Raw genomic sequence first — 18,347 nt, 5'->3', positions numbered from 1 at the left:
TGAAGCCTCAGGTGTGCAGCTGCGGGATGCCTGAACAAATCCCTGAGGGCTCATCTCATCTGAAAGGAATGAGTTTACATACACGCTTCCTGGGGAAAAACAAACAAACCTACGAAACACAGACAACAAAATCACTGCAGGCTGCGCACGACCAGCTTGGGGTTTAGTCTGGTACGTGTGTTTGCTGAAAACTTAAACATGGAAACAGCCAAGTGAAATTTCATTCTAATAATTTACAATTTGTTATCTCTAGATATGTTACATTCCTTATATATTGGCTCATCTTCTCTCCTACAATACTACTTCTGGAGTTCAAGGTTTCCAGTCTGCCTGGAATTCTTGATAATCTCACCCCAAAACTGTATAATTACACTGCTCTGCTGACGTAAAGACTATTCTTCCCCATGACTTAAATCATCTAAGAACTATACCGTATATAGATGCTAATGCATCAGTATGTCTACATGATCCATTATGTGAAGCTCCAGATGACAGGAGATATATTTTTCCTATTTTAAAGCTCAGACTTAATCTGCAAGTCCACTGGGAAATCACACAACTGAGTATCTCCAACCCCTCCACAAAGAAAGGCATGGGAGCATATCAAGCTGCACTCAACAAAGAGATGCTCAATTATTTATGATCAGAAGAAGAAACGAAAATGAATACATACATTTTTATGGTGACTCTGGATACTATTTGTCCCTGACACACAAGACAGACACCTCCTTAAAACTGCCCGCAGGTAAAACGCACATAAAATCTACAGCAGGAAGCTTCATCAACATCCCTCTAGATGATCTTCAGTGTAATTCATGCAAGCATCGTGTTTATTTTACCACAAAATAAACGCACGCGGAAAGAAATGTAGCTTTCAGTAATATTTAAATTATGACACAAAAACTAGATCTTAAACCTAACACTAATTCGGTGAAAAAAAATGTATGTGGCAAAACCAAGTTTTGTTATACGGCTGTGACTGCGTGTTTTCTCCCTTCCACTGGCCCCAGCCCGGTTTGATACAAGGGGAGAATCGCTGCAAAGGAACAGCTCCTCTGTGAAACGTTTGACACCAACGCCGTTTCTGTTTCGGTTTGCAATCACACAGTTTCCGATGCCTACTTGTGGTTTGGTTTTGGGTTGTTTATAACTGATCATACGAACCGCGCAAGGAAAGCACGGCTTCAACAGATTCCTGGAGGCCTCCAAGGCTCAGTATAAACTTGAATTGAAAATAAGAAGTAACATGAGAAAGAAGGTGATCAGTCTTCAAACAGTATTTTAAATATGATTTTTTGTTCATATAGTTACTTCCTAATTTTGATGGTGTCTACTTCTGTATGACGCTGTCTTCCCCAGGCCAGAACAGGAACCCCAGAATAAAACCACTTGAACAAACAGCCCGCCTTCTCGCTCTCACAGAAAACCCATCAGGCAAGTGACTATTTTCCCTATCATATGGCTGCACATTATTAACATCAATATACCAGCACAGAGGAAAATTATCGCAGCGCTACAAGCCTCATGAACACTGTTAAAAAAAGAAATCCAAAGCTGTGACACTTACAATCACTCAAGTCTTAGATCAGTAGCTAGTGTATGCCCCCAGGTGACTCTGGCTCTAAAAATACTCTTCGTTTTTAAAGACACTTTAGCACAGGGTTCTGCGCAGCCCCTCCTCCTCACCCCCATCCTCCCCCGAGAAGGATGGAGGACCTCGGCCGATCCCTGCGGGCACTGGGACACATCGTCTCCCAGCACGCCCCAGCCAGCCCCAGTGCCCGCCATGAGTGATCCAGACCACGGGTGGAAATCTCATTCTAATAATTTACAATTTGTTATCTCTGGATAAGTTATATTCCTTACATATTTGCTCATCTTCTCTCCTACAATACTACTTCTGGAGTTCAAAATTTCCAGTCTGCCTGGAATTCTTGATAGTCTAACCCCAAAACTGTATAATTACCCTCCCCTCCGCTGACACGTCCTTCCCTGACGGTGCAGGCAAGCGTGCAGCTGCAGAGCTGTCACGAGCCGTTAGAAGGGACTAGAAGTAAGCTCTACTCAAATAACAGCCAAAACCTCAGGTGCTTTTCTTCACTCCAACCAAGTTTCATTGCTTTCATTGTTGTTTCCTCAGAGGACTATTTAATTAGTTCAGAATGCCAACGGCACATAGATCTTATGCTTAAATTAAACAATAGCTTAAATAATGCTCCAGGGAGGTACTTTTCCCAGTCTGTTATTTTTAGGTGTCTTGGGGAGTGCAGTGCGCTGTGCCACCACACTGGCAACAGAAAGAGGAAGAGCAAGAATGTTTTTCTCAACAGATTTTAACTCAAGATCCACCTAACGATTAGCATCAAAATTCTGAAATAATGAAATATGATGGGTCCATAGCTAGGGAAACAAACAACAGCAAGCATGATTCATTGCCCTAAAAAAAAAATAAAACTCTTTAGCTGTTCTCACCCTAGTTTGTTGGGTTTTTTTTTTTCAACAGAAAGTTGTCACTGACAAAGCTGAAGGAAACAGCAAGCAGAACGTTCAGGAGCACGTTTCCCTCTAACTGCAGAGGGCAAGCAGAAAAGTCCCTCCCCACAGTTGTAGGTTGACTGTGCAGAAGGAACTACAAAACAGACCAAACGCTCATCTGCTCTGGAAACTCAGCTGAAGACCTACCAGAACATACACTAGCTATACTTAGCTGCAGCAGTATCCAGGGAGCAGATAAGATGCGAGAGCCCCTCACAAGACATGTGTGTGTAGGAAGAAGCACTGCTACAGATGGCAAAACGCTCACCCGGGCTGGGAAGACCTCCAACTTGCAGCCTGCTGATTTTAGAGGATCGGAAAGACAGTTGAATGAATCACCCAAGAAAGATCATTCCTCGCTATGCAGAGTAGATGGTAAATAGGGAAAAAAAAAAATGTTTGTAACTTGTTACGTCAACTACAAGGTTTTTTAATTCGTTCTTTTTACAAGTGTTAAATTTCAAGAAAATAAAACAGAAATTAGAGCCAGCTTTAGGGGAAAAATACCAACACAAGTTACTTACTGGGCAAGGTGAAAAGCTTATTTGCAGTACGATCAGCTGCTGAAACAGATAAAATATGTTCTGTTCTCATCTTTCCCAAAGACCCAAACTCAACAGCTCTGTGTAACAGATGAGATGCAGACAAACTGCCATGTCTCACCAGCTTCCAAGCAGACACCAGAGAACCCAAGGCCAAACCTAAGCCAGGGCCGGAAGCTTTAGGATGCTTTACTGTCACATCCCCGAATTTCTAAGCCAACTTTATTCATTGCCTATCAGGCTGAGGCAGTTTGTCAGGAAGTCCAGTGTCAGACATAAGAGTCACTGAACTATAACTGGCAGCAAGTTTGCTCCAAAGCATCTAACTTAACCAGGATAATCCTGTTCTAAAGTAATACCATGACCTAACTCACTCCCTTTAACTCTCAGCAGTTCCACAGGCTGCCGCAGACCCCAAGCCACCCAGCAGCTACACACATCCCCGCTCACACCAAAACTGCCCTCCGAAAGCGGCGTTTGTACAAGCGTGTGCCAACCCCGCAGTGCAAGGGAGCTCAAGAACACCACCACGGGGAATTTCAGCGCAGTCGTGAAGCAGAGTGGATTCCACACGTAAATTACAGATACTGGGATGCCAGAACATGCCTCTCTCGCTAAAGCAAACACAAAATGTAGCGTTGTAGCAAACAGGATGTGGTAAAAAGAAAACTAGCTGAAGGTGGTTACGCACTCCGCTTCGAGACATGCTGTACTTCCCCATGAAGCTTCTGCTGTGGAGGAAGCAGCTTCTGCAGGAACAGCCGGCTGCTGGGCTGTTAAGTGCTGCCAGAGCATTTTTCTGGGCGGCTCTATTATCTTCGTGTCCTCTGGGTCATTAGGCGATTCTTAGAGAGTTCAAGATCATTCCGGAGCATCACTGCTGCAAACAGCCATGCCATCTTCCAGAGATGAGAGCAACCGATTTGCCCTCATAAAGAAAAAGATGTAAATGGAGGACCGACACTTGTTTATGCAAATCTTACGAAGTCTCCAGGCCATTTACATCCCCAGCAGGGCTGCTGCCACGCCGCACGCTGATGGAGCTTCCTGCTCCTATTTTGATCCTAGAGAAGGTTTTGGTTTCCAAGCCCAAGCCGCCCCTGTGTTTCTCTGCAGTTGCAAGCTTGGGGAAAGTGGGAGGGAGGGAATTTGGGCCAGTCTTTCTCGGTGGGTCCTGGAAAGCACTGACTCTGAAAGGATTTAAGGGCTCATTAAGGATAAACACTTGCCGCTGATAAGATGAGCACCATAATTAGATGCACTTATAGGAAAAGATCCAACAGACATCAGAAAGACTTGTACGGGACAGCTGATCAAAGCCCTGGTTTTCACATGTGAAAGAAGGATACTGAAAACAGACAACACAATGACCCGGAGCTGTCAGAACTGCGGTGTGGGGGAAAAAAAAAAAAAAAAAAGCTCAACAGTCCTCATCTACATCACTTGCCAAAGGAAAAAACAGGGAGGTTGATGAAGTTTTGTTACTGGTATAGAGGGAGAAGGCACTGTATACCAGACAGCGCTTTAACTGAGAAAATAAAGGCAAAGGCAGAGCCAGCAGCAAGGAGATGAGGCAGAATGACAACTCGGGGTGACAGAACTCCTCCGAGCAGGGGCTGCTTCCCGGGGGTGTCCCCCCCAGCCCCGCAAGCACAGGTCCAGCCTCCGTGTGGTCCCCCCACATCCCTGCCGTCCAGAGAGAACAGCCAGAGTAAAAAGGTGATTAGACTTTTAATTACCTCACATCTTCATTTTCACAGCCTTTTGTATAATACTTGCCTAAAACTGAAGGTACTTCACCACAAGCAATTATGCTAATGTCTGGAAACAGAGCTAATTTAATGGCAAAGAACAAGCTAGAAAACGCCATAAAATTTAAATGAACAACCACAGTAAGGAAATACAGTATTTTCCAGTGCAATGCAGTCTTCTGTTAAAAACAGGCATGTTTATCTTTAATCTTTTTTTTTCTTCCTTTCTAAATCCTTCTTCAGAAGAAACCAGCTTCAGAAGTAACCGAAACTCCAGCACAGCGGTCACAGACCTCCTCACTTCCAGGTAAAGAGGGCAAGTGCTGCTATGACTGCACCAAGGGGAGAGGAGGGAGAAAGTTCCCTGCACCTCCGTGAGCTGTGCATCTCAAGATCTGGGGGGGAAATCAGTATCTTAATGAAACTCTGGGCTCTAAACTTCCAGGGTCAATGGCTACCAACACAGGGAAAAACAGAAGGATAAAATCCTCCCAGGGTTACAGTTACCCAACTGTAATTGCTATAGCTTACCAAAATTTTCTTCACTGTTCTTTGAAACCAACTATTAATGAAAAGTATTCAATTCCACAAACAGAAATATCCGTTACATGTAAGCTGTTCTATTTTGACTTTTTTTTTAAAGGAGGAAAAAAAAAAACACTTCTTCATTTCATTGCTACCAAGCAGAATATAACAGTTAAAGGCAGCCTCTGTTTTGCTGCTTAAAATTCCACTTATTTTGCAACTGCCATGCTATATCAAAATATTAACAATTCAGTACAGACATCTAAACTGCAGCACATACTGAGAGATGTCAGCACAAGCGAGTGAGGTATCTGTTCATTTATAGTGTAAAATTTTTGGCCAGAATAAAAAGCCTTTGTTTTTATGCACAGATATAGACTTACACTTCAATTACTGTAACACAATGGAAAGCTCCACGAGATTTCTATGAACACATACTCCAGACTGGCGTTTCCACAACCCTGTTTGTAAAAAGCTAAGAAACCCACTAATGACAATCTGTGATGCTATACAAGAATACTATCCACTCTAACCTGGCAAGACTTAAAACTCCCACTCCAGAATATTCTCATACCTACTGAGCCGCACATTTCCAAGTGACCAGGAGGGCTGGACATCCCTGCTCCAGCCAGGAGAGGAGAGCAGCTACAGCCCAGCCAGCCCAAAAATGCCCCCACTGCACCACCTTCCCTGGAAAAGAAGGTGCAGCAGCTTTGCTTCCACCGTTAATTACAGCCTCGGTGTGTTTCAGACAGGAATAGATCCACGATCTCCTCGAGTCTTCCCAGCCCGTTTTATGGTTCTGTCCCCATTTCGCAAGACAAGGACAGCTGTGCTATATCCTAGCAGACATATGCCAACCCCCCTCCTCAAATCTACTGGACAAAGATTTCACAAGCACCTTGTGAAATCCATTCCCCTGCTTTACTACCCATCCTACTACTAAAATGGTTTTATTCACAGCCAGATTTTTTTTTTTTAAATTCATATGCTAAGCCTCTGGAAAATTGACTAACTCGTAATTTCTGCAACAGCTTTTCTAGTTTTGAAGATCGTTCAACCTCACTTCTCTCTTTCCTAGCCTACACAACACCCGATTTCGATACTTCCTTGTAGGTCAAATTTAGCAGACTGCTAAGTAAGGTCTGCTCATTCCCACTGCTCTTTCCTGGGCTCTTTCCAGCGACTCCATGTATACTTTGTAGATCAGTGCCAGGATGGACACAATATTCTGCCAAAAGAGGATTACTTCACATGCCTCACTGGCTACAATCCTGATTTTATATTTAGTCCTGTGATCTAGCTGAGACAACATAATCGACGGCTCACTGTAACGGCCAAGTCAATTCAAACGTCTACCTGATCGGTGGTTTTCCACCCGCTACTGCTGTAATAGCTCTGGCACACGCGTAGAGGACAGTGCTTGTTCTGACTGAGAAGGAGCACTGCATTTTTCCCAGATCTCCTCCTCTAGTTTATGGAGATCTGTTGTAATTCTGTCCTTGTCCTCAGTGTGGTTACAGCCTTTCTCAGCACGCAAGCAGAACACAGAAGTTCTTCATCTCAGCATTCACACCGGTAACTATAATGCTGCATAGTAACTGATCTCTGATGCTCCTGGGCAAACTCCCTGGATACATCCTGCCCTGTTCACGCGGAAGCACTGATTAACTGTTCCTCAAGTCAATTTTCCCAACAGGTCTGCTCCCTGCACACAGCAGCTCCACCCAAGCCACGTCTCCCAGGTTCCCAGCAAGAACACTACGTCAGACAGCCAAGACAATACATACTGTATCTTTGCTACGAATGCTGCCTTATCAGCAAGGCTTATTACCCTGCAGAGAAAAAAAAAAAGTTTAACTGATGTGACACATTATATTGTTGACAAGCCCATACCACGTAATATAATTTTCTCCTTGATGTTTCAAAATAATTTAATTATTTTTCCAGTAGTTTTCCAGAACATGAAGTTAAGTTGACAGACTGCCTTGCTTCATCTTCTTCCCTTTCACAATGTTTCATTCTATTGAAGACCTTTGTTTTACTAAGCCTTGTCCATATCCCAGTGTTCTTCAGACCATCTACAACACTGATTCTTCAGCGGTCATTACAGAGAAGTGACAGGCAAGCCAAGCTTAAAACTATTTACATGAGTAGCATTTCATTGAAATATGACTTACCGATTTTCTGATTAAAGATCTTGTCGAAGGTTAATTCACCCCTTTCCTCAAGGTACTTCTGCATAACACTGCGTATACTGAAAGAAAAAAAAAAAAAAAAAAAAAAAAAAAAAAAAGAAAAAGAAAAAAGGAGTTACTTGAAACTGCTTCTTTTAGACCAGACCTTTAACATACCTTGGAGAAAAGGATCACTATAAAGGAAACATCAACGTAAAAGTCTCATGCAAAATGAGGTATCGCTGCCCGTCTACTGCACCAGCTCACAGCACAGCGGGCAGCCTGCTGCTCTGTCCCAGGAGCAGGAGAGTTCAGAGGACTGCAGCCATCAACATCACCTGGCCCGCAGTCAAGGCACAGAGAGATCGCTGAATTCACCGAACTCGACACTGCAAGTTATTTGATGAAAACTCCATCACCTATGAGTACCTTTCCGGACATCACCTTACTGACCCGAAATTAGCCTTGCAGTCTCCATACTGTGATTTTTTAAGGGTGTTTTTTTTAAGGGTTCTTTGAATTTGAGGTACACCAGAAGTATCACTTCTCCCACTGCAAATACTAACACTCTCCAGTACAGAATATTAGTCATATGAGTACCTGCTCCGTGTAGAAGAGACACAGCTTTTACATGGCAAGCTTAACTACCAACAGCCTACCCCACACAGCGTGGTGTTGCTAGAATGCCCCTTCAAAAATCTGTACTTATCTAATAAGGTTTGAAAATGCCACAACCGAGCATAAATTGGAAAAAAAAGCCACTGGTGATTGCACACAGTTCCTTCGCTGGACGCCAGTAAAGAACCGAGAGCACAACAGTTCAAAGGAGAGCTCCCAGGCGTTCCCTGCGTGTGCCCAGCGGGGTTTTATCCCAGTTAGATCTTTGTGGGCTGAATGGAAGGGTAACAGGAGGCTGCCACTGGGAGCTGCAGCACCGAATGCTGAGTGTTTTTCCTCAGAGAGACAGACAGCAGGCAGGAGCACACAGGCGGAATCAGGGGGAGCCCTGGAGTGGCCTTGCTTTGGGCGAGCCGAGCCCCGGCGTCACAGCACTTCCCAGAGGACATTATGGTCGTGGCTTCATTTCTTCAGTCCTACATCGGGTTTTAGCTTGCAGCATGTAAAATAAACGTACAAGTCAATCAAAGCTACACCCGGCTGTTAACACTGCAATTGCCATACATCATCTAGAAAACGAGCCAACACAAGCTCCATTAGGCCTGAGCTTGGCTGCACTGCACTTAACATCTACTTTGCCTAATTCATAATGTCACAATCACTCATTTAAAGCACATTAACAAAGATTTCCTTTATTTGTCAAGTAACCTCAATATTCATTTTAATATAATGCCTATAAAAATTTCATACGGGCAACAATACAAGCACAGCAATTTTAAAATCAGTGTAGCCCAGCAGTACTGCGCCCGAGTAAAACAACTGCATTAGCATCGTATGAAGTTAAAATTCCAACAGGCTTTTTCCGGTTCCAGTTTTAAAATCAGTATTTTCATACATCCTATTTATTTTTATTAAAATATCCACAAATACCCTGTAGAAAGTACTCAGGCCTAAGCAAGATTGCTAAATATTGCTCAAATTTCTGCAGAAGCAAGACTGAGAACCTAATCCTCTTAAAATGTGGGCTCTGAACGACTTCACGTCAGGAAAAAACTGAAAAGGTCAGTTCTCATGGACAAATTTTAACATTTTCTGGAAAGGAAAAAATAGATTTCTGTGGTTATTTCTCATCCATTTTTCCTCCAAAGCCTCTTCATTAACACATACTTGTGCAGTTTTGGGTCACCGCGGGCAGCGGAGCCCTGCCCAAAAGGCTGCAGACCTCACAGACAGCCCTGCGAAGGGCTGAGACCATCCCCGCTCGTGTGCCTACAAGGACTCGATCACCACAGCCCCAGAAAAACCTCACAAATATTAACAAACATCTCTTCCACCACCTTTGAGGTAAGAAAGTATTTGCACTCCTCCTCAAACGAGGACCTGAGGCATGAAGGCCGAATGACTTGACCAGAAAAAAAAGTCTCTAATGAAAGCCAAGAGATTACCTCGAAGGCCCTAAACTCCGAGCTAGGAAATTCTTCTGTTAGCAGTGTTTATGTATATCCCAAAGCGCCACACGGCACACAGATCTATGAACACGGCGATCCAAAGCGAGCACTCCGGAGGCTAACCACCACATCAAGATAAACAAGAACCGGGAGGGCTAAATGTTGTTGATCAGGTTTCGGACTATGAATTATGCAGTGACGAACTTGCTAGACTTTTTATCTGTTCATTAAAAAATACGTCTGCTTTCTGTGTGTGTTTACAACCCAAACGAAATACTGACTTCAAATGAAGGGGAAGCAGTAAATAGAGACCATGTTCCGTACTTGGGAAGAGCAAGGCAGTAAAATAAAGTTCGTCATAAAATTGACAGAATTACAAAATCTGCCCGCCTGTTCTATGGGTAGATTTTTGAAAGCACACATCCTAGCTTAACATGTTCAAACTTGTGACTATAAAACTTAATTCTTCTCTTAAATCCACAAAATGTTAGCACATCGATGGCAATATTCCTCCATCATACCGACCCCATCGCGTGCCGGCGCGCAGGGGCAGCCAAAGCGGCGCAGCCTCCCCCGGCAGCTCTGGGCTGCGGAGCAGGGCGGCCAGGCTGGCAGGACGCGGGGACAGCCAGAGGCACGCGGCAGCCTTCGGCCCGGGAAGGCGAGGAGAGCCCTGCAGCCCTGCCCGCCCACGGGCTCCTTCCCTCTGCGTCCCTCTTCTCCCAACCACGCCTTCCCCTCGTCCCTCCATGCTTGCAGGAGGACCGCGTACAAACGAACACGGTGCGCATCACCGAAGAGCACAAACCTCCCTCTCCTCGGCCTCCTGCTTGACCTGAGCACATCAGCACGGCCCATCAGAGCGCTCATCGGCATGTCCCGTTCCCACTGACCGCCAGACCATCAGTAACGTAATAAGCCCTTTTAATAATAATGACATCAAGAAAGCTTTCCTCCGCTCGAACAAGTGCACTGCTAGAAATTACATAAACACCTCTTAGTCTAGACAATGGAAAAAGATAATGACAAATTTTACGTGTGACTGAAGTGTCCAGAAAAACACTCTGATTGTGTAATGAACAAATCTCTCCAGCGCTTCTCCTCTCCCTTGACATCTAGTGCTTCTGCTCTGATAGATAACATGTCAAAGGAACAAGACGTTTTTGCAGCTACAGACTCTGAACAAATCTGTAAAACTGTAACAGGCTACAGGAGTCCACACTGCATTCCAGCTTCTAAACAACAGACTTTCACCCCCTCAAAACAATTTCTACTTATCCATATGAATAAATAGGAATAAATTACATGGAGGGGATTACTCAAAATAACCCCCTTCTAATTCTCAGATGGAAGCTAAAGGTAAAAATCCTGCTGAGTTCAAAAGAAATGAAGCAGAATCCATATGTCCTTCAGAATGACGGAAAATTTAAAATGGAGCCTAGCACATTCCACAAACAGGAAGGAAGGTTCCCTCTCTGCTTTTGTATATTGAATCATTAGTTGCCCTACGTGTAAACTATCTGGGATTAAAAGCTGCATTGCACAGAAAAGTGGCCATTTCTGAAAAGCCTTCCATGTCCAAATACGCTTTTAGCGCAAGCAATGTGCTAATGCGAGAAGAGGACTTTTGCATAAGTTCATCTCGGTTCACAGCACGATCTACCTTAATAGCAACACTCAAAATAAGCAGAAACGAAAGCTGTCTAAAAATGAAATCCAGAGAGACTTCAGAAACAAAAGCATATCCGACTGTACTGTGCAAAACCTTTTGTCCATGTATTTTTTATTTCTGAGAGGAAGAAAATATCAAACAACAAAAATTTCAGAAACGCTCAGTTTGCTGTCCACATTCCACAAGTCAAGGACAAGTCTATTTAGGGGAAGTCAAAAGTCAGGCTTAATATTTTGTGAGAGCTTGGCCTCTGGATACCTCCCTGCTGGTTTAACTGGGACCAAATCTAAGCGGGTACCTGGGAGCACGGTGCAGCCCTCTGCCCCGCGACCCGGGGCACAGCAGCACCTGCGCCAGGCTCAGCCAGAGAGAACTAACACAGCGGTGACACAGTAAAGAAGTTTTGGGGGAGTTTTTTATTGCAAATAAAATGAGCTTCACGATCCCCAGCAATGCAAATGGTACCGCCCGATGCCGGTGTCACGGGGGGTGGGCAGCAGGGTGCTGCAGCTCAGCCGTGGGTGCTCAGCGCGTTCATCTCTTGCAGCCCCCACAGGAGAAGCTGCCCTTCAAGAAAGAGCAAAACAAAAACCCCAGGCTTGTGAAGCAGCTTGGAGCGCACTGCCTGCCCAAAAGCAGGCGGAGGGATGACTATCTGCATTGCCATCAAACTGTAAACTTTGTGAACAGCACAGGTCGCTCTAACCTGGTCAGCTCCTCCACCTCCCCAGAACAGGGGTTTGTTACAAGCGTGAGATGAAGAATCTGTTAAAAGGCGCTTTCAGCTGCATCTTGAAGCTCTAGTGACTATAGCCAGCATCCTGGTCTCCCAGACTTGATCAGAGAAATCCACTGAAAAGCAACCTCCAAGGTTAAAATACATTCTGTAATTAAAAAGCTCTCACTGTCTACAAGCAGGCATGGTGGCACGCGGTCTGACAGGGCGCAGGTAACAGCCGCAGCGCCAAGGTCGGTACAGGCGGAAAATGCCTACTTGAGAGCACAAGAAACTAAGAAGAAAACACATTAAGTTCTTTTTAACACAGCAAATGACACATACACAGCAGTAGCACCACTCACCCACAATCCTCCCTCTCAGGTGAGCTACACCAGAAGCAGCAACCCAGGAGACCCCTCAGACAGGGAGCTCACCCCAGGGCCAGGATCTGCCCTTGGCTGCAGCCAGAACCACACGCCACGGCCGACAGCCACAGTCACTCCTGCTGTTCCCCGCCATAACAGATCAGTAATATTCTGCGACTCCAAACATAAGCATACCGATCCAAAGAAATTCAGCTTCCGCTGGGTGCGTGACTGTGTCCGCAGTCCGTAGGACAGCCGCTGCAGCAGGCAGCCCGAGGCAGAACCCGGGAACCTGGCCGCAACGGATGCGGGTGTATGCAGAAACTAGAAGTTACAGAGGAGAATTAAATAAGCAGCATTCATTTTGACATTTCCTGGAAGTTCTGCTATTAATTTCCAAGATGCGTGGATTCTGTCCCCACAGGTTTGTTACACTAAATGATGCAGGAGGTTTTTTGAAAGCATCTCGCACCTAGGAGTGCGATAGGTAGAGAGATAGGTAGAGAGATGCGATGGCATGTATACATATACGTACTCTTGGTATTGGAACTAGATCAAGAAGCTACTTACTACTGGCCTTCCTACTACTGTATCTTAAAGGAGCTTTTAATTATTTATCATAAAAGCACACCGTTCTTATTTTAAATCCGTAAGAGTTCAGATTTGGGGCATATTACCTATTGTACAGACGCACACATGCATACCACAGCTCAAGAAAAAAAAGTCTGGCCTTTTTCAAGCATTAAAGAATCACACCTACATCAAGAATGTGCAGTTACATTCACTAATATATTCACCTACAAGCTGAAACAGAAAAAGGAGAACAGAAAAACAAAACAAGAATGAAATGGCAGCTTTATGGAGGCTGGCCTGAGGAGAGCAGAGTTCCGCGTTTAACGCCACCAACATTTCCTGTATCATCTTGGGTAAGTCATAAACATCACCCGCCTCAGGTCCCCAGTCTGTAAAACACAGCTGTATTTCTTCCTTTCCTCCTCTTTGTCATGTGGGCAGGTACCAGCCTCCCGCCATGGGTGTATCCCGTACCCAGCACACTAGGCTCCTCATGGCGTCCAAAAACTACTCAAACCCTGGTAATTATTTTTAGAAAATGCTAGATATTCAGCAACTGAATTACCACTGCTGGTGACTGCCAACCTTTTGCCCTGCCCCTCACCACCTTCCCACTCTGCACGTCGAGCATCGCATTTCCACACTGGACAGAGACCTTGCATTGCTTCTTGTCTGCTTTCTCCTCTTCTTTCTTGTTATCACTCCCTATTTTCCTTTTGCAAATCTCTCGCTCATCCTGTTCTCACCTTGCATTCCGCACTGTATTTACCACGTCCCTTCATCCCATCCAGCCCTCATCTCTTCTTTCTTCTTTGCCTGCTCATTCTGCACAAATCCACAAGCCGGCAGACCCAGGGAAGTCTCACAAAGCCAACAAAGACCTGAGCTTGCCTGCAGACAGAAAATAACTAAGCCCGCTTAGACCCAATTTCCAATGAGAAGAAGATCTGGAAGTGTGAAGTATAATATGACCAACGCATCATTAGTAATGCAGTTTCTCCTTCAAAGCATTTTGACCGAGGTTTTGCAGAGCAGGAAAGAAAACAAGTCACATAACCAAGGACAACAGGGAGAAGGGAAAAAACATCTCAGCTTAACGAGTAAATCTGTGTGACTGATTACTAATGATGCTATTATTTTCTTGTAGTTTGTTCATCACTGCCACGAAGTACCTCTCCAACTGAACAGAAAACTCCCCCTGAACGAGACTGTGAACGGCAACAAGATCACAGCCCCCAGGTCAGCCTACCGCCCCGGTTCGGGGGTGAAAGTGAAGGGCAGACAACTGATGCAGCCAATAAAAAAGCATAAGCTTGCCTCCTGTGCAAGAGGTGAAAAACAGCGAACACACCACAAACCACTCAATCCAATTCGTTTTGCTTCCTCTCAGACTTGTACCCAGTTCCAAGTTTAGCAGAAGTTAATACTTCTCCAAATGCTTTTGTTCTCAAATGCCGTAAAAGGTATTTTACACATTGCAACTTTCGTTTGAGCAATTAATGGGGCAAAGCAAATACCCAGCACATAAAGCCAGAAAGGACCATCAGAAATGTCAGGTTACATGGTCTGTTACTTGTAAAATTCCGTATTCGAAGAGCAAACAAATCATTACAAGACTGAGAAAAAAACATTTCTGGTCAAAAATGAAATAACATGGAAAAAAATACGTTCCTTGTGTTCTTTTACTTCTGAGCATACTAGAACATTACTAAAATACCCCTGACAGCAGTACAAGATCCAGTTGACTTCATTATTTAACAGAGAAGTAAAAGTGACCATCGGTGCTATGTTAATTAGCGCGCATGCTCGTTCCACCCTTAGTCGCATCAGCTGGCAAATAAAGAAGCAACGAGTGAACCCGAACAGTTTCACTTCTCCCCGTAAGCAGCGCACATCCCCGCGCGCCCACGCAGCCCCAGCCGGGCACGTCCCCACACAGCGCCCAGTTATCCTCGCACCGATGTCACGCAGGACGAGAGCAGGGCTCTGCCACTTCCTACCCTACGTTCACCCATTTCTGTCCCACTTTCCGCCTCTGCGCAGCCTCTGAAGTTCACGCTAAGCCCGCTGCCAAGCCATCGCACCGCAGTGAACTAATGCTCTTATAATTGTCAGGGATGACGAACAGCGCATTCCGCCCCGGCACCCGGTTTGCGATGGAAGGGATTACAGCCCAGCAGCGCTTCCCCACACCCCGCTCTGCTCTCATCCAGGAGACGAAGCAACTTCACTTATGCAAATTACCTTAATGGAGAAAGTTTACAACAAGGCAGCCAAGAGCAATAGCTGCGTGGCTACGGTTTCAAAATACGCGCTGTCCTCGTGTTCCTTGAGGACCACTTGCATTACCATTGCTGAAATCTGAAAATAAGATAAAAGCTTCCAAGTACATGGTTTTTCAGGAACAATTATACTGAATTGTAATGTCAAGGACTTGCACTTCCACCAGAATGCTGCTACTGAGAAATTACAAGAAAGAGAAATCGGAGCAAAATCACACATCTCCCCGCTCCTACTGCAATTAAGTAATTTGTCAATCATTTTTTTAAAAAAAAACAAATACAAATTTACTGAAGACATGTCAATTTTTTAAATCTTCCCATATCTACAAAACGTTTAGAACTTTCTTTAAAAGTAGCGTGCAATTATAAACATCAACTAAGCTACCAAGAACTGTGGCCAATATTGACTGAAACACACTGCATCCGCCCGTAGTTTATTTACTCATTCATCATCTCAGAATGCGATTTTACAGAGACTTAACTGTTTATTTGCGCTATCCAAATCCATCATAAAATTGCTAAAATTGGACCAAAGAGCCTGCCTCAAAGGCCTTTGAACCGAAAGCATGACAGGGTCAACAACTACAACTCCAAGCAATGGCAGAATGGCACACAGCCATTACAGCCACAACTTTTTTTTTTTCCTTTATAAAAGCGCATTTAAAAGGTTTAGCAACGCAGGATTGATCAAAAGTGAAAGCTGTTAAGAAATATTTGGTCTAAGAATTCGATCTTCTCGGGACTCTTTTAAACCACAAGTTAGAACTACAGAAAGGTTCCCGCATTTTTTTTTTTCTCCCGCAGAGGAAGCAATCCCCTCTGAACAGGTGAGCATCCCTCCAGAGCCCTGCATCCCAAACACCGCAGCAGTGATTCTCCTAACGCAAAACAAAAAAAGAAGTGTAAAATAGGCTTCATTGATTTTTTGCTTCTCGTTGTGCATTTTTACTGGGCAGTCCCAGAAGTAAGGGAGACGTGAACAAAGTGACCGTAATCATTGGAACAATTTGGAGAGAAGATTGGGAAAATCTAAGGTAAAATAAAAAAATATATTGAAAAAGCAGAGGACTGATGCATAGAGACACAGAATCACTGAAACGTGAAAACAGACAGAATGTGATGGGGAAGACACTTCAATACGTAGAAGGGGCTGGTAAGAAAAATGGGGAGAAACTCTTCAGCTGGGCCTGTTGTGATGGGACGAGGTGTAACGTGTTTAAACTGAAGGGAGGTGGATTCAGACTAGAGATAAGGAAGACATCTTTTACGCTGAGGGTGGTGGAGCACTGGCCCAGGCTGCCCAGAGAGGCGGTGGATGTCCCATCCCTGGAAACGTTCCAGGCCAGGTTGGCCGGGGCTCTGAGCAACCTGACCTGGTTGGAGATGTCCCTGCTCCTGGCAGGGGGGTTGGACGGGGTGGGATTTAATGGCCCCTTCCAACCAAACCATTTTATGATTTTATGACACAGGCAAGCCAGGCTGGAGACAAGAAAAACAGCAAACGATAAGATGGCTCAAGAAAGGAAAGTCACCTCACCGGCACCACCTCGGCTCTCCTTGTCACCCACCGAGGGCTGGGAATCAAAGCCAGCAAAGCCACAACGCTAAAGCACAGCCAGAAGACCACAGCCGCCCGAACCAAACCCCTTCCTGGCTGCTCACGGTGCGCCAGGCGTGTTCCACCACACAGCCAAGGCCTCAAGAGTAAGATGTCTACCCACGTTTTGTCTTCTTTTCATTTAAAGTTCAGTTTAACCAAGATTTGTACTTCACAGAGCTTGCTCTCCCTTCTGAAATTAAGACAGAAATGTAACCAACAGAATAGCAGCCAAGGAGCACCCACAGAGCTGTCACGCAGAGCCTGCATTCTGCGCTCAGGCCCCTGGGAGCGGAGCGGCTTCCTCTAAGGTTTCAGGCATTGAGTATTTTATTGGGTTCCCCAGTGCTTTTTAATTTTCTGAGAGGATGCGGAAGCTACTGGGAGGTCTTTTCTCATCTGCGCCTTAAGCAGAGATAGCAACTCCTCGTGGGCGCTGAGCACCCATCCGCTCCCTGCTCCGCGCACAGCCTCTGCAACGCGCATCCCCGCCGCGTCCCCCAAGGCTGTGGTGAAGCGCGGGGAGGTCAGGGTACAGCTGGTGCTTGTCTGGTGCATCAGCGGGACTGAATTTCTGTTGGCGTTTCACGCAGGCTTGGGTCTGCAGTGCTCTACCAGATCCTGAGAAATCTGCCCGCTCCCCAGTGCGTTTCTCAATAGGACGTGACACATGCTGACAGGACAAATTCCTGCACGCTGGAGGGGGACTGGGGGTATCTATATGGAAGCGGTTTCTCCTAACACTCTCCAAAATTTTTATTTATTTATGCAAGGCATATTTATATCACTGTTTATTCAGTATTGGAATGATTTTCTTGGAGAAACTAGTAAGCACGGGGAGAGGCTCTTTATGTGGAAAACAGCTGTATTTGCTAAAGCTAGAAAGTGTTGCTTTTACACCAATTTTGTTCAATTAAATTAAATTATTCATTTTATGCACCTGGACCTGACGCCTCCTGATAGGCTTTTTTCTAATTGTATTAATTACTTCCAAAAAATGCTATTATTGATAAGAAGATTAAAGCAGGCCATTCCACATGATTTCACCAGAACACAAACTAAGAGCTGCATACGTTCATTTCCTGATGTTGCAGTTCCAGCATTTTGCTGAAAACATTTCACAGGGGAAGGTCCAGGCACCGAATAGCCGTCATATCTATAAAAGAAGGAATAGTTACAACTTTTATTAATTCTACTGAAAAGACAAATCTGCCTGTAAGTATCTCCCCCCAGGAACACCAGGCATCTCCGTGTGCCGCAGCTCAGCTGAGCTCTCTCCAGTCCAGGCACCCAGCCCTGGCCGCTGCTCCAGGCTGGTCCCAGCAGCACCCACAGCCCGGCACCAGCTCCGCACAGGACCGCACTGACGCATTACACCCGCAACGCAACACCACATTATGGACGTTTCCCCAAAAACATCCCCAGAAACATTCCTCTGCTTGCAGCACAGTAACAGAAGACTGCACGCTGATCTCTTCCCAGATCACCCTGGTTTACCTTTTTTCTTAATTAAAGTAATGATGCCCAAGAGAAGGTCTATGTTT

General features: G+C 45.0%; 1 protein-coding gene across 1 annotated transcript in view; it reads right to left on the bottom strand.

Annotated features, from left to right (window-relative positions):
- Window positions 1–18,347, bottom strand: part of GRK3 (G protein-coupled receptor kinase 3) — a 68,012-nt gene that overhangs the window by 42,717 nt on the left and 6,948 nt on the right. The window contains exon 2 of the mRNA XM_086761493.1: window positions 7,534–7,610. Coding sequence (XP_086617619.1) covers window positions 7,534–7,610 — 77 coding nt within the window. The remainder of the gene's footprint in view (window positions 1–7,533; window positions 7,611–18,347) is intronic.

The sequence above is a fragment of the Chlamydotis macqueenii genome, chromosome 17 (genome assembly GCF_036417535.1).
Source record: "Chlamydotis macqueenii isolate bChlMac1 chromosome 17, bChlMac1.mat, whole genome shotgun sequence".
NCBI classification, from domain to species: domain Eukaryota; kingdom Metazoa; phylum Chordata; class Aves; order Otidiformes; family Otididae; genus Chlamydotis; species Chlamydotis macqueenii.
The sequence above is the reverse complement of the archived record's forward strand: the minus strand, read 5'-3'. Positions and strand labels throughout refer to the sequence as shown.